Source organism: Ictalurus furcatus, chromosome 11, assembly GCF_023375685.1.
Source record: "Ictalurus furcatus strain D&B chromosome 11, Billie_1.0, whole genome shotgun sequence".
Classification (NCBI taxonomy): Eukaryota; Metazoa; Chordata; class Actinopteri; order Siluriformes; family Ictaluridae; genus Ictalurus; species Ictalurus furcatus.
Window position 1 is genome coordinate 21363857 of NC_071265.1, and position 13599 is coordinate 21377455.

Consider the following 13599-nt stretch of genomic DNA (forward strand, 5'->3'; position numbering starts at 1 on the left):
TTTCTAAGCTTTCTTTCTAAGCTTCAGGCAGGTGGGTCTGGAGCCGGTGTCAGGTGGACAAACACTACCCTACCCTGAAGGCTAAAGTAACTGACAAAAGAGACAGTAGACAGAATACAGCAGGACAGAGCTGCCAACCATGCTAACACGATAATCCTAGCAGGCAGAGAAAAACAATTACCACAAAAACCTGTTTACGGGATGGCTCCATGATAGCCTAAATGATGAAACATGCATTGTTCAAACGAATATTTAACTGCAAGCTGAAGAAACGCTTGGATTTGAAGCAACCAGCTGAGTGTATAAGCTCACTGCAGTGCAGTCAGTGTCAGATATACAGTATATTATACAGTAAATATAGTTATTGTTCATTAACTGAGTTTTTTTGTCAATCTGACCATCAGTATACAGAAAAAAACATCCTTTATCCTTTATTTATTACAGGAAAAGATTGACCAAACCTGACAGGAAACGTGCCCAAGTCAATTATTTTGTTTGTCCAAATAGGAACAAATATATTATGTAATAATATCGAGGTGCATGGCTTAACTCTATGATTAAGTGAGTGTCTAAGCCAGGGGTGTCCAGTCTTATCCGGAAAGGGCCGGTGTGTGCGCAGGTTTTTATTCCAACTGAGCAGAAGCCACACCTGAGTCTATTGAAAGCCAAGATCAACTGATTAAACAGGTGGAATCAGGTGTGGCTCCTGCTTGATTGGAATGAAAACCTGCACCCACACCGGCCCTTTCCGGATAAGATTGGACACCCCTGGTCTAAGCCAATGCCATACACCTGCTGTTTTTCTTGCTGATGATTCAAAATTAGCCAGTCCTGATAGCATGTGATTTTGGAAAGACCATAGTGTTAACCTTTTTTTCTAACACTTTTTTGTTTACCATATGTGCAAGCAGCAAAACAAACAAACAAATAAACAAAAAAAACAGCGAGGCAGAAGCCCTTTATGACTGCTTCTTTATAATAAGCAGCTCACCATCCCAACTTATAGTTTTCTGTTGGCTCACAAGACCAAGGCTCGTGCATTCACAGGTCAAAGCGCCACAAAGTGAAAATAATCACAAAGATAAGCAAAATCTTGTCTTTCAATTTATTTGCATTTAGCTGAGAAAGCAGTAAAGTGTCATTTCTGGTGTCTACAGTCTTGCTGTAGCTGGCCAAAACTCAAACAATGCTATGGCTGAATCTTAGATGTTGGCACCACTGGTAATATCGTTAACAAGTTCTTAAAATGAGGACAAAATATATTGCATTACGTCATTAGCACAAATATTAGCACTGCCCCTCTTCAGTGAAATGCAACATCTATACATTTTGCTACGCTAGCAAAATTAGCATATCCTGCCACATGGATAATTGCTACAGCTTAATAGTACTATTTTATACAGATAGAGAAACCAGATTGAAGATATTTCTTTTCTGTTGAAGAGCAGTTACTGACTTATCATTTAACGTTCTATAATGTAGTCAAAGTATGTAACCCAGGCCTCATTTCCCATAGCCAGCTGATTTATGAAACATGTTTTAACATTAGGTCTAATAAGGCAGAAACAGAAACAGAAGCCAGTCCAGTAATAAGACTCAAATGCTCTCATTAACCTTAGCTTTCATATATAACGTGTGGGCGCTAGATCATGAAAGGAGACATGCTGAATGATTACACTCAATCAAAAGTCCTACTAATGAAGGGTAGTTTGCTTTTTATAATTACTCCAATATTCAAGACTGGCTTCCTTATCTTTATTGTTCATCACAGACACACGCACGCACACACGCACGCACGCACGTACGCACACGCACGCACACACGCAACACAGCTCCAGTGTCTGCCTCTTTCCACTCCTTCAGCAGCAATCGAACCAGTTAATGATGCATTAACTCCACTTGAGAAGAGTGAAGGGAAGATTATACTAAATGCTTCATTACTTTACAATTGGGTCTATTTATTCACTTTGTTGTGCTTAACATTGTCTCGTTGTCTTTGTAGAACTACTGTCAGGGCTGTGCTGTTATAGCAAATACATTTCTCACCTTCAAATATGAGAATGTGTGCTCTATGCGCTGTAGTGTCACTAGTGATTATTTTCCATTGTGCTCTGACTGATAAAGTCTTCCTGTTGCAAAAATGTAGTGGTAGCTTTGTATTGTTTTTAGTAAAATAGCCTACACTAAAAAATGTGTGGTTCGTCAGATTTAAGAGATAATATTATGTATCCATCCATTTTCTGTACCGCTTAACACTGGGTCATGGGGGGCCTGGAGCCTATCCCAGGGGATTTGGGGCACAAGGGGACACTTTCGGCCCAATTTGGACATTTTCACTTAAAAAGTCATGTTTTGCAGAGGGGTCAAATACTTATTTCCCTCATTAAAATGCAAATCAATTTATAACATTTTTGACATGTGTTTTTCTGGATTTTCTTGTTGTTATTCTGTCTCTCACTGTTCAAATAAATCTACCATTAAAATTATAGACTGATCATGTCTTTGTCAGTGGGCAAACGTACAAAATCAGCAGGGGATCAAATACTTTTTTCCCCTCACTGTAATCGTCCTATCACCACTCGATGTTAGTATCGCCTGTGTCTTTGAAGGGGAAAAGAAGGGGGCATGATCAGACATCGTAACGCATGTCATGTACATCTTACGTCATTACAGTGGAAAAAAATAACAAACTTTTTTACAAGTTGGTTGTAGTTGCAATCGCTAGTATTAGCTTTAAGGCAGGTATTTTGTTTACTTTTTTATTAGCTGTTAACGAGGTCAGGAATGCTGTAAAAATGAGGTTGGGACTGTAAACAAACATAACGAGTTATTAGCTGTAACTAAGTTCATTATGAAATTGAAATAAAATTATATAAATAATATAAATTATATAATTAAATAAGCAGCAGAGATACTTATTCAGTGCTTGTATAGTAAAGCAGCCTTGATAAACAACACGCTGTGACTATGTTTACATGCACATCAAATTCTGTTTAATGTCTATATTTGGGTTGCAGTCACATTTTGAATACGAATAATGGCATGGTATTACTCCTGTATACATGGTTGATGTAAGTATGCCTGAGTTGTCATTCCTAAATACCTAACCTACAGCTAAGCATCTGTTATCACCCACATTTCTTGAGGACTGAGTATGCACATATATCTCCTTTCAGTGGATTTTCTGAATAAGGTGTTCAGATGCAACAAATTTCCGATTAAAATTGGCACATTCCGGGGTGGGAATCAGAATTTGGGGAATCAGAATATTGTCTTAATCTGATTGCGGCGTTTACATAATTCAATACTAATTAGAATATTGCCAAATTCCGAATTAATACGTCAACGTCAACGTTAATACGTTAATCACGTCAAGGGCACGTTATTAAGGTTCACATAGAATGTGAGAACAGATGAAAAGGAAACGCATATTATGAAATACAACACAATTTATTCTTGTCGATCTTAACGCTGCAGACATCATGCCTTCCGACAGACAAATCGTCCGACTTGATAGCCATCACGATAGATAGAACCTATTGTTGATTCCTGCTACTAGCATCGATCATCCCAAGTCCAGTCATATGGAGCTATGAAGATAAATTCTCCCTGTGCCTACAGTATTCCTGAGTATGTACAACAATATATCCAATAATAATAAATATAGTAGCATCTATGCAACATAAAACACTGCCCTTTTCACAAAACTCTGGCTTCATAATTCACTGCCTCAATTCAAGCTTTTGTCCTCACAATGTTTCCACACTCTCATTATTAATTCCCCTATTCATTTTCTTTTTCACAGATTATATATTCCATTGTTATATATATTTTTTTTATTTTCTGTTCATTTATTCATGAATGTATTTATTTATTCCTTTTTTTATATATATTTCTGTATTTTCATTTTCCTTATACTAATGAGGCGGCTGTCATCTTCTCTCCTTATTCCCACTGGCTGATTGATATCAGATCTGGAGATTGATTGTGCATGCCGGCTGTTTCCACTGATACAGAGGTTGATCCTTTAGTGGTCTGCAAGCCTACACTATGAAATTCATATCACGCTGCTGTTCTTCCATCAGCTATTTCTAACAGGACAAACAACATATTTCAGATACACTGCTGTCATTTTTACGGTGTGATCTTAAGGCTTATGAATGAGGTGTTTCAAGCCCAAACCCCTGACATGTACCAGGCCAAAACAGTGCAGCGTCAACATCACTGAGGCTTTTTTTTATATGGTATATGATCAAATAAAGTTCATTAACCCAGTCAGATGTTGACTCCTGTGCTCAGTGGCAGTATCAGTCATAAAGTTTGAATTTTAACCAGTGTGTTGGTACACATCTGCTCCAGAACTTAAAATGTATATGTGTATAAATGCTTAAAATGTATATGTGCTATATGTTCTGGAAAAAAAAACAAACATAAAATTTATTTGAATGAGTTTTTTCTTTTTAACATCCTGATGTCTGTTTCAATTTTATGCACACACATACACACATTGTCTCTGACTGCACAGTGAACACAATGGCCTAAATGTCATGAAATCATGTGGAAGATCCTATCAGCGCTATCAGCTTCTCCATCAGCAAATCCTAATCAATCTTGTAATCAAAAGCTCTGCAGAACTGATGCTGTCTCTTCACCCCTGCGCTCCCGGAGTGGACCCTCTCCTATTCTTCTTCTCTGGGCTTGGTTGCTGTGCCTGAATTTGAAAAACACTCCCACTACATTACCATATGGATGAAAAAATACAAAAAATAAATACAGGAAACAAAACAAAGAAAAGAATACAGAAAATAGTAAATGAATTCATAAAAATACGAAACACACAACAAATTAGAGGTCGACCGATTGATCGGATTAATGGGCGTAACCGATTGCTGGAACTATAGGTATCTGCAAAAATCTTCTCCCACTACTTATTTAGATAGACAAGTATAACTTGTTAATGTGTAGTTATGTAACAGACAAAGAAGAGTAATAGATCTAATGTTAACAAATATCCCCAGGGTTTTGTCCCAGACCCACTCAGTCAAGACAGCTAATCAGCTGGCCCACGGCTGAGGGAGTGTCGGTCAAGCTGAGGTCTGTGATTCAGAGGAAAGAGGAGGGAAATTATACCTTAAACAGAATGGCAGCCTGATGAGTAAGACTGATCTGAATGGGGTAATCATAAGAGCATTGTGTCTTCTACACAATACTAATCGTGACACTAGGACTTCAGGGAAAGTGTTAAAACGACATTACTTTTTCCTGGCAGTGTGTTGGAGTGACACTCAGAGAGAAAGATAATGTCACAGTCCCGTTTTGCATCACACAGGCTCTGTTTTCAGTGTGATGGAAAACATTTGATGACATTAGGGGTGGAAACTGCTGTCTTAACAAAGCTTTTGATTTCAGCAACATTTCAGCGCTTCAGCTTAATTTGATTTGCATAGAGGTATTTTGAATATAATGCTCTAGCTGGCCAAGTTATTTAACCGATTAAACAAAAGTCCCCCTGAAGTGCCTTGGAACGTGCAGCGGTATTCAATGTTTTGACATAATTTCCACTGAAACAGGAAGTCAGGACAGGACATATCGAGATGCTGAAGTGCAGAATGATGTCATCGAAATTACTGATCCCTATTGGTGGTAGAGAGTCAATTTTGAATGCGTATATCTTCTAAATGTGGATTTTGTCATTGTTTTGGAGCGCACTAGCTTATAGATATCCTTAAAGCTAACGTATTCATACTAAAAGCAAAAAACTTCAATTTTGATTTCATGGGGACTTTAAGTCAAAGGCAATAAAACACACAAACAAACTGACTTACAATCTCTGTGAGGACCTTCCACTGACATAACTGTAACACACATAATTACATGCTACTAAACCTAAACCTAACCTTAACCTCAGTAATGAAAAGGTACAGTTTGTGGCCACTCTAATAGGAACACCTATACCCCTACTCATTCATGGAATTATCCAATCAACCAATCAGGTGGCAGCAGTACAATGCATAAAATCATGAATCATGCAGATACAGGTCAAGAGCTTCAGTTAATGTTCACAAGATCAGAAAGGGGGAAAATGTTTTTATGTTCTTAGTGACTTTGATTGTGGTATGATTGTTGGAGCCAAACGGGCTGGTTTGAGTATTTAATAAAAAGGGATTTTCATGCAGAACAGCCTCTACACAGAATGGTGCGAAAAACAAAAGCCATCCAGTGAGCGATAGTTCTGAGATTGGAAACTCCTTGTTGATGAGAGAGATCAGAGCAGAATGGCCAGACTGGTTCAAGCTGACAGGAAGTCTACTTAACTAAGTAACTCAAACCATTTCGTACATCCGTGGTGAGCAGAAAAGCATCTCAGAATGCATGTCATACCTTGACTACTACAGCGGAAGACCACCTTGGGTTTCATGTCTGTCAGCCAAGAACAGGAATTTGAGGCTACAGTGGGAACTGGCTCACTGAAGCTGGACAGCTGAAGGTTAAAAAAATTTCGCCAGGTCACCTGGCACCAACAAGCCATGGTCAAAGTTACTGAGATTACATTTTCCCCATTCTGATGTTTGATGTGAACTTTAACTGAACTTTACCTTTATGCATAGAGCTGCTGCCACATGAATGGCTGATAATCGCATAAATGAGCAGGTGTTCCTAATAATGTGTTCGGTGAGTCTATGTATATAGTATAGCATAGTTTATAAACTGCATAGTCCCCCATCCCAAAATAAAATATTATAATGAGTGAAACTTTTAATGAGTCTGGGATATTCACTATGGCCATGGCCACGCCTCAAAGTTGACGCATTGAAAACGATGGCATTTCGACTCTGCCAGGCCAAAATGTCTTAAATTTGGAATGCATGCTTTGTTGCTCATGTGGAACAAAAAGGTCTCAAGAACCAATAATGTCCACCTGATGGATTTTTCTCTACAGTGGTCATTTGTGGAAAACTACAAAATGAATTTATAATCTGCCATTGATCCAAATGCATTGACATGTTGTCTGTGGGATACACTTCTCTACCATGTCGATTTTGAAATGGTCCGCAATTTTGAGGAGGAATCCGCCATTGCTGCTTGCAGCTATATTTTATTTATTTATTCATTTTCTTCAAACAAATCCAAACATTGAACATGTTTTAAGCTTAAAATAAGCTCTAAATAAAAGTATTTTAAATCATGTTGCTTTTCTTTTGCCTTTATTTACATACGTGACCTTGAAGTAATCCAAAAATAATCAGACTACATTACTTTTATATTGGAATACTTGGATTACGTTACTGATAAAATTTTTTATGAAGTAATTTGTAACTGTATTGGAATACATTTTTAAAGTAACTCTGTGAGAAACAGACGGGAAGAGGCGAAATGAGTCGTGTCTTAGGTATTTACTCACATGTTGCCAGGCTTATCTGAGCTGATACACACAGAAATATCAATCCTACCATAATTCCATTTAACAGAGGCACTTCAATCATCTAACACAGTTTTACAATTAATCCAGAGGATTAATTTCACCTACATTAGCAATGTTTTCCTTACATCATCTGAAAAACTTCTGCTTCTGTTAAATCTGATCATGGAAGTATTCACTTTTCCAAATGCAAATAAAATGGGCATTCTCAAGTTAAAGACATCATTTCAAATAAATTGCCTGTGTCTTTCTGAGGGGCACAACTGTATTACGCTTGCATCCTATCCTCCAAATAGATAAAACATAAGAAAATCTAATCCAGACAATGCTTCAGGCATCCCAGAGAGCTGCATCATATAAATATACTGCATTTACATGTAAGTTCATATGCTCAAATCAGCATCAAATTCATACAGATTGCCAATTGATATATATATATATATATATATATATATATATTATATCTTAAATAATCGTAAAATAAACATTGATACATAAGAAGATGTCTTACCATAGACATCTAGCCTTGGAGAAAGTTTTGTCCACTCTGCAAAGACAATAAACACGTTGCTTTACTAACAAAAAATAATAGGCTTTTATTTTACAGAACACAAACAATTAAAAATACATATTTCTCCCCTTAAACCCTATGCCCCCTTCTGCTAAAGGTTAGCCAATCTAGCAACAGACTTATTACCCCCAGGCAACTAATAGTTAAACCTATAATGGAGGTAAGCATCCAATGTTAACTAGGTGTGTTATGATGACAAAGCAGTGAAGGTCACCCTTTTGGTGTATATTTAATTGAAAAACGTTACCATTACATTTCTGTTTATTGCAATTGCAAAGGCATGCTTGAAAAGTCTAATATTTAATCCTGTTAGTGTGTACTCACTACAGTACATTTCTCTACTTAAATCATCCATGAAATATTGAGCCGTTCATCCAAGGTTCAAGAGTTTCATCCAATTGTTTCAGCTGTTCTGAGCATATATAAGTAGACTGCTGTACACTGTTGTGATATTCATCTTCCCCAGATTTTTCAAATGGCTTTCAAATGGAATTAATCTACAAATGAGTATAATGTAGCCTTTTTATTCCACTGCTTATAAAACCGAAAATACATGCAGCATTCTCACGTATATTTACACAATCAATTACACCTAGGGGCAAGTAAGAGTTGGCCAATCTACCCACTGCTGTGTTTCTGGGAGATGGGAGAAAACACTTCCCAGAAATACAGAGAGAACATGCGGAAGTTCACCCAAAGAGTTCACGATTAGACTGGGAAACCTCAAGCTGTGAAGCAGTAACACCACCCGAGGCCACACCGTGCGTTCTTACTACAAAACAGTGTAAACATAAGCCCTTGTATGTCCTTGAAGTCAAGTATTGAGGGATAACCTATACAATTTATATACACTATAAAGTCAAACGTTTGTGGACACCTGACCATCACACACATATGTGGGCCTTCCACAATCTGTTGCCACCAAGCTGGAAGCTGGAATGTCTTTGCATGCTGTAGCATTAAGATTTCCCTTCATTGGACAAACATGGACATGACAATACCCTACGTGAGGTCCATGAAGACAAGATTGACCAAGGTTGGAGCAGAAGAACTGGAGTGTCCTGCACAGAGCCCGGACCTCAACCCCACTAAACACCTTTGGGATGAACTGGAATGTTGACTTCATCCCAGGTCTCCTCCACCTGACATCAGTGCCTGACCTCACTAATGCTCTTGTGGCTGAATGAGCAAATCCCCACAGTCACACACCAAAATCTAGTGGAAAGCCTTCCCAGAAGCTTATTACAGCAAAGGGGGACTAAATCTGCAATGGGATGTTCAACAAGCACATATGAGTGTGATGATCACATACTTTTGGCCATATAGTCTACCTAGGACAAGTTTGGTTTGCTGTTTTAAATTTATCAGTCGGTTCAAACTAAATGCCCCTCCATGGGCAAGTGAAACAGGTGGCATACTGCAAGTCTGTTCAACTCCCACTAGATAGCTCTCCATCACTAAGGGATTTTCTGCAAGTTTGCAACACTTTTTATTGTTCGATCCTTGAATGATCATTTGAATCTCATGCTTGGAACAGACATCGCTGTTAAGTCGCTGAGCAATTTGCCTTGTCTATGTCCTTATCCTAAACATTATAACTGAGCCCAGCTCACTGACCACGGAATATGTCTCATCCTGGTAACCTTGCCTTCCCTCATCCAGATATCAGAGCTGCTCAGAACACTGTGTGTTCACATGGATCTTGCTGACATAGGATAAAAAGAACCACTGTTGTGTCAACAGCACAGATGAAAAAGCCCACCTCTAGATGCAGGCAGAAATGTTCAGTGGGCTACTGCCCGATTAACAAAACTCTCTTTTCAGCTCTCATGAACTGGATCTACTAAAAGAAGTCACTTCATTTGTGAGTGTCAAATAATATTGACATAAAGACATGACACTAAAAGTCTTGCATGAAAATTTCAAAACATCAGCCCTGAGAGTGTGGCCGTATGGAAAGTTCAAACCCTCATGTGTACTAAGTCACTGCAAATGTCATCATGCTGTAACATCAAAACAGCCAAGCCCGCATTTATGGAAAATGAAGACACATGAACTGTGAAGAGATGCCACATGGGTAAGTCATATGTGTATCTACTCCATGTTCTCAGGGTAAAGGCAATATGATACAAAAACAATCTCTCTCTGTCACGCATGCACTAAGCCACATACAGTGTGTGTTTAGCATGACTATCACATGATTTCATGATTTTTTTTTTACGCATGCTCATCCCAAGGTAAAAGAAGAAATGAAGACTGAAGGACAATTCAGAGCAGACCTATCCAGTATGATAAAAATTTAGCTCAGTGTGTGTGAATGAATAACATGCCAAAAAAAACCATCTATTAACGCTTTATGATATTAAATTAGAGTCTAATGCAGTGTGCAGTCATATAAACAAAAAAAATTGCTTTCATATAAACAGCTCATTACCTGTTAATGGCAATTTCCTCTGTTTCACAAAGCGCAAGCTAATTGGCCTCTGCCAGTTTTCATTTTCCATTGGTCTGTATTGGAATGCCTAAGTCAAGTCTGAGTCACTCACTTAAAGTCATTTGAAAATATTGCCAACAGGTACAAACAAAAATAATAACTGAGCGAGCAGGAGTTAAAAAAACAAAAGCCTTCACATATCTGTAGACCGATTTTGAACTTGAGCGATGTAGCTGAGGTTGAGCAACTGTCAGAGCCAGAATTCACAGACCATCCTGACACTGTTAGCATTTCTACCTCTCGGGTTCTTGTTTGTCTTCCAAGGTTGCTCAATGGTTGGGTTCATATTAATTCTTCGAAAAAGAAAAAAAAAAAAACATTTTTATGATTTAGGCCACTCCCACTTTGGATTTAAATCCAAATGCAGATATTTGAAGTACTAAACAGATACAGATATTGGCACTGCATTACATTCATTATACATATACTGTATATACTATATATTGCAGCGGTTATATTCTGGTTATTCTGACCTGAGAGTGAATATGTAACAAAACAATTCACACACACACACGCACACGAACACACACACACACACCTGCTGGAGGCATGCCATCTATTTCCATATATGTTGTTTACATTGCTAATACATTTGATTAAAATATGATAACCTTATTTCTATTATGTATTGCTTTAAATACATTCTCCATGTAGAGCGTAAAACCCCTATAGTATGTCTGAGAAGGTAAACAAATAGTGCCTGCTGCAGTGTAAGTTTCTCAAACATGGCTGAGGTTGTCACTAATGACCCGTATTTACCCAAAGTGCTGCTGACTGGTTGTGTTTGTAACCTGATGATGTAGCACATGACAAAACCCTGACTGCAGATGTGCAGTTTAAGTTTATGTACAATATATTACAGTGTTAAAAAAAAAAAGTCTGTGAAAGACTGCAATAATAATAAAAGATTAAGTAAACTGGGAGAACGTTTCCAGGGGGTGGTTATATGAATTTTAAGGAACAGCAGCCCTGAACACAGTGTTCTGCTTGCTGGGTAAAGCACAATTTTCCATTCTCCTGTCCAAGTGATAGGACCCGGTTCAACACATATTAGTGCTTGGTTGAGAAGGGCAGACACTCATTAATGACATGCCTGCAGACATAAAGAGGACGCGCTGTCTTGTTTGACCTCGGTAACAGACTGTGCCAGCAGTAATTTAGTTAGAAGCAAGGAAAAAAGTGTTCAACTGAAAAACGTTCACAGCTTCTGACAAGTATTTCAGACAACATTTGTAAGCCTTATTAAACTATTACATAATGCTCAGAAACACACACACACACACACACACTCAAGTTCTCACTCTTACCCTCCATAGGCCCCAAAAGTGAAGCTCCTCTTCCTATAAGACATATTCTGTGATAGGCAAGGATCTTCAAACCAGCACAGCTACACGTACTTCAGATGTTCTCCTTCTCTTTTTTTTCTTTCTCTCCGTGTGACTGTCTGAATCAGTTTGCTCATGTCCTGCACCTGTGTCTCTGTGTCTGTCCTTCACTGCCCTCCCTTCAGCTCTTTCCTCCTCCAGAGGGGTGAGGGAGAGGTGTGTGTTCGGTCATACTGGTGTCCATGGTTACGAGCAGGTGCATAAAGGGCAAGTCATTGCCTTCCAGACAGGGAGAGGTGGATTTCCTGGGTCACGGCTCCTCTCATAGTGTTCTCAGCCATGGGGAAAATGGAGCATTGCTTATCGAATAACTAATAACTAATGGAAATTCAAAGAGAGTATTGCTTTCAACTAAATGGAAATGGAAACGTGTGGCACCACACATGAGCAGAATACTGCATTTGAACCCAAAGACTGAAAAAGTTTCAAAGGAAGAACATCACTGGAGGATTGAAAAAGCATCATCTTTGTAGAACTGGCATTGTGTTTTTAACTGGTGGACCACAATATCCTTATAGAACCACTTTCAACACAGGTCCATATCTCACTAATGATAATCACTAATGATATCAGTCAGTCTCGACTCTGCAATACTGTGAACTTACCAGCTAAAGCACATATCACCATTGATGGATCGCCATAATGGAGTCCAGATGAGTATTTACATGAACAACAACTCAGCAGAAAGTCTATTGATTTCACTGTCTAGCTGTTGTGTCCTGTGCCCTGGTAACAACAACATGTCCTCTATCTATTGACAGAGATGTTAATTCCATCAGAGCTGACTCTTGCTCACTCAGGTCTTCATAAATCAGATCACTGTGACCTCTCAACCCTGAAGGTGACTGCATGCTTGCTCTGTACTTTTCTTCTTCTAAGTCTATAAACTACCGCATCCCTCACGTAACGGTCTGATAGCTCACAATATACTTATCATCGTACCACCTTAAACAAAGCAACTTTGCAGCACTAGTGTATAAAGGTAGATTACTCAGTCCCCTCCAAAAGTACTGGAACAGCAAGGCCAAATATTTTGTTTTCGCTATACACTGAAGATGTTTGTGGTTGAGGGCAAAAGATGAATATGAGACAATAGAATTTCAGCTTTCATTTCCTGATATTTACATCTAGATGTGTAGAGATGTAAATAGGAGGAAATGAAAGCTGAAAGCCTGATCTATTGTCTCATGTTCATCTCTTGACCTCAAACACAAACGTCTTCAGTGTATAGCGAAAACAATAGAATTGGTCTTGCTGTTCCAATACTTTTGGAGAGAACTGTACATAGCAAAATCACCAGTGTTGATTTAACACCTACAGTGTTGAATGCACACCCTACAGTGTTTATATGAGTCCACTGGACTCATATAAACACTCTGGGTGTTAATTCAATACTAGGGATTTTACAGTGTAGTTAACAGACGTAGCCTAAAGGTTATTCAGAAGAAACAGAGCACAAGAAAAACACAAACTGTTCCGTGTTATAAATTGCACTCCTAGGCACACATTCGTAATGCTAGAAATGCAAATATATAAATGACAAATTTATCATATCAGTATTAGAGATGAACATTTTCTTCTAGAGATGATTAGAGATGCTAATTGCTATTATACAACAGTTAGTTCTGGTTCATTAATTTAATTGGACAAGCGGTGTTTGTATTTAGTATAACCACACTGGGATATTTCATTTCACGGAGTGTGTATCACTCCATGCTTAACCGCTTAA

At 38.3% G+C, this 13599-nt stretch overlaps 1 protein-coding gene across 2 annotated transcripts in view; it reads right to left on the reverse strand.

The window, feature by feature from the left end:
• The window catches only part of rap1gapb (RAP1 GTPase activating protein b), a 39464-nt gene extending 26601 nt beyond the window's left edge, over positions 1–12863 (reverse strand). For both annotated transcript variants that reach the window (XM_053635820.1, XM_053635819.1), the window contains exons 1-2: positions 11793–12863; positions 7932–7967 (exon numbers count right to left, since the gene is read on the reverse strand). In XM_053635820.1, the coding sequence (XP_053491795.1) occupies positions 7932–7967; positions 11793–11836 (80 nt within the window). In that variant the 5' untranslated portion in view covers positions 11837–12863. The remainder of the gene's footprint in view (positions 1–7931; positions 7968–11792) is intronic.
• Positions 12864–13599: the final 736 nt, after the last annotated feature.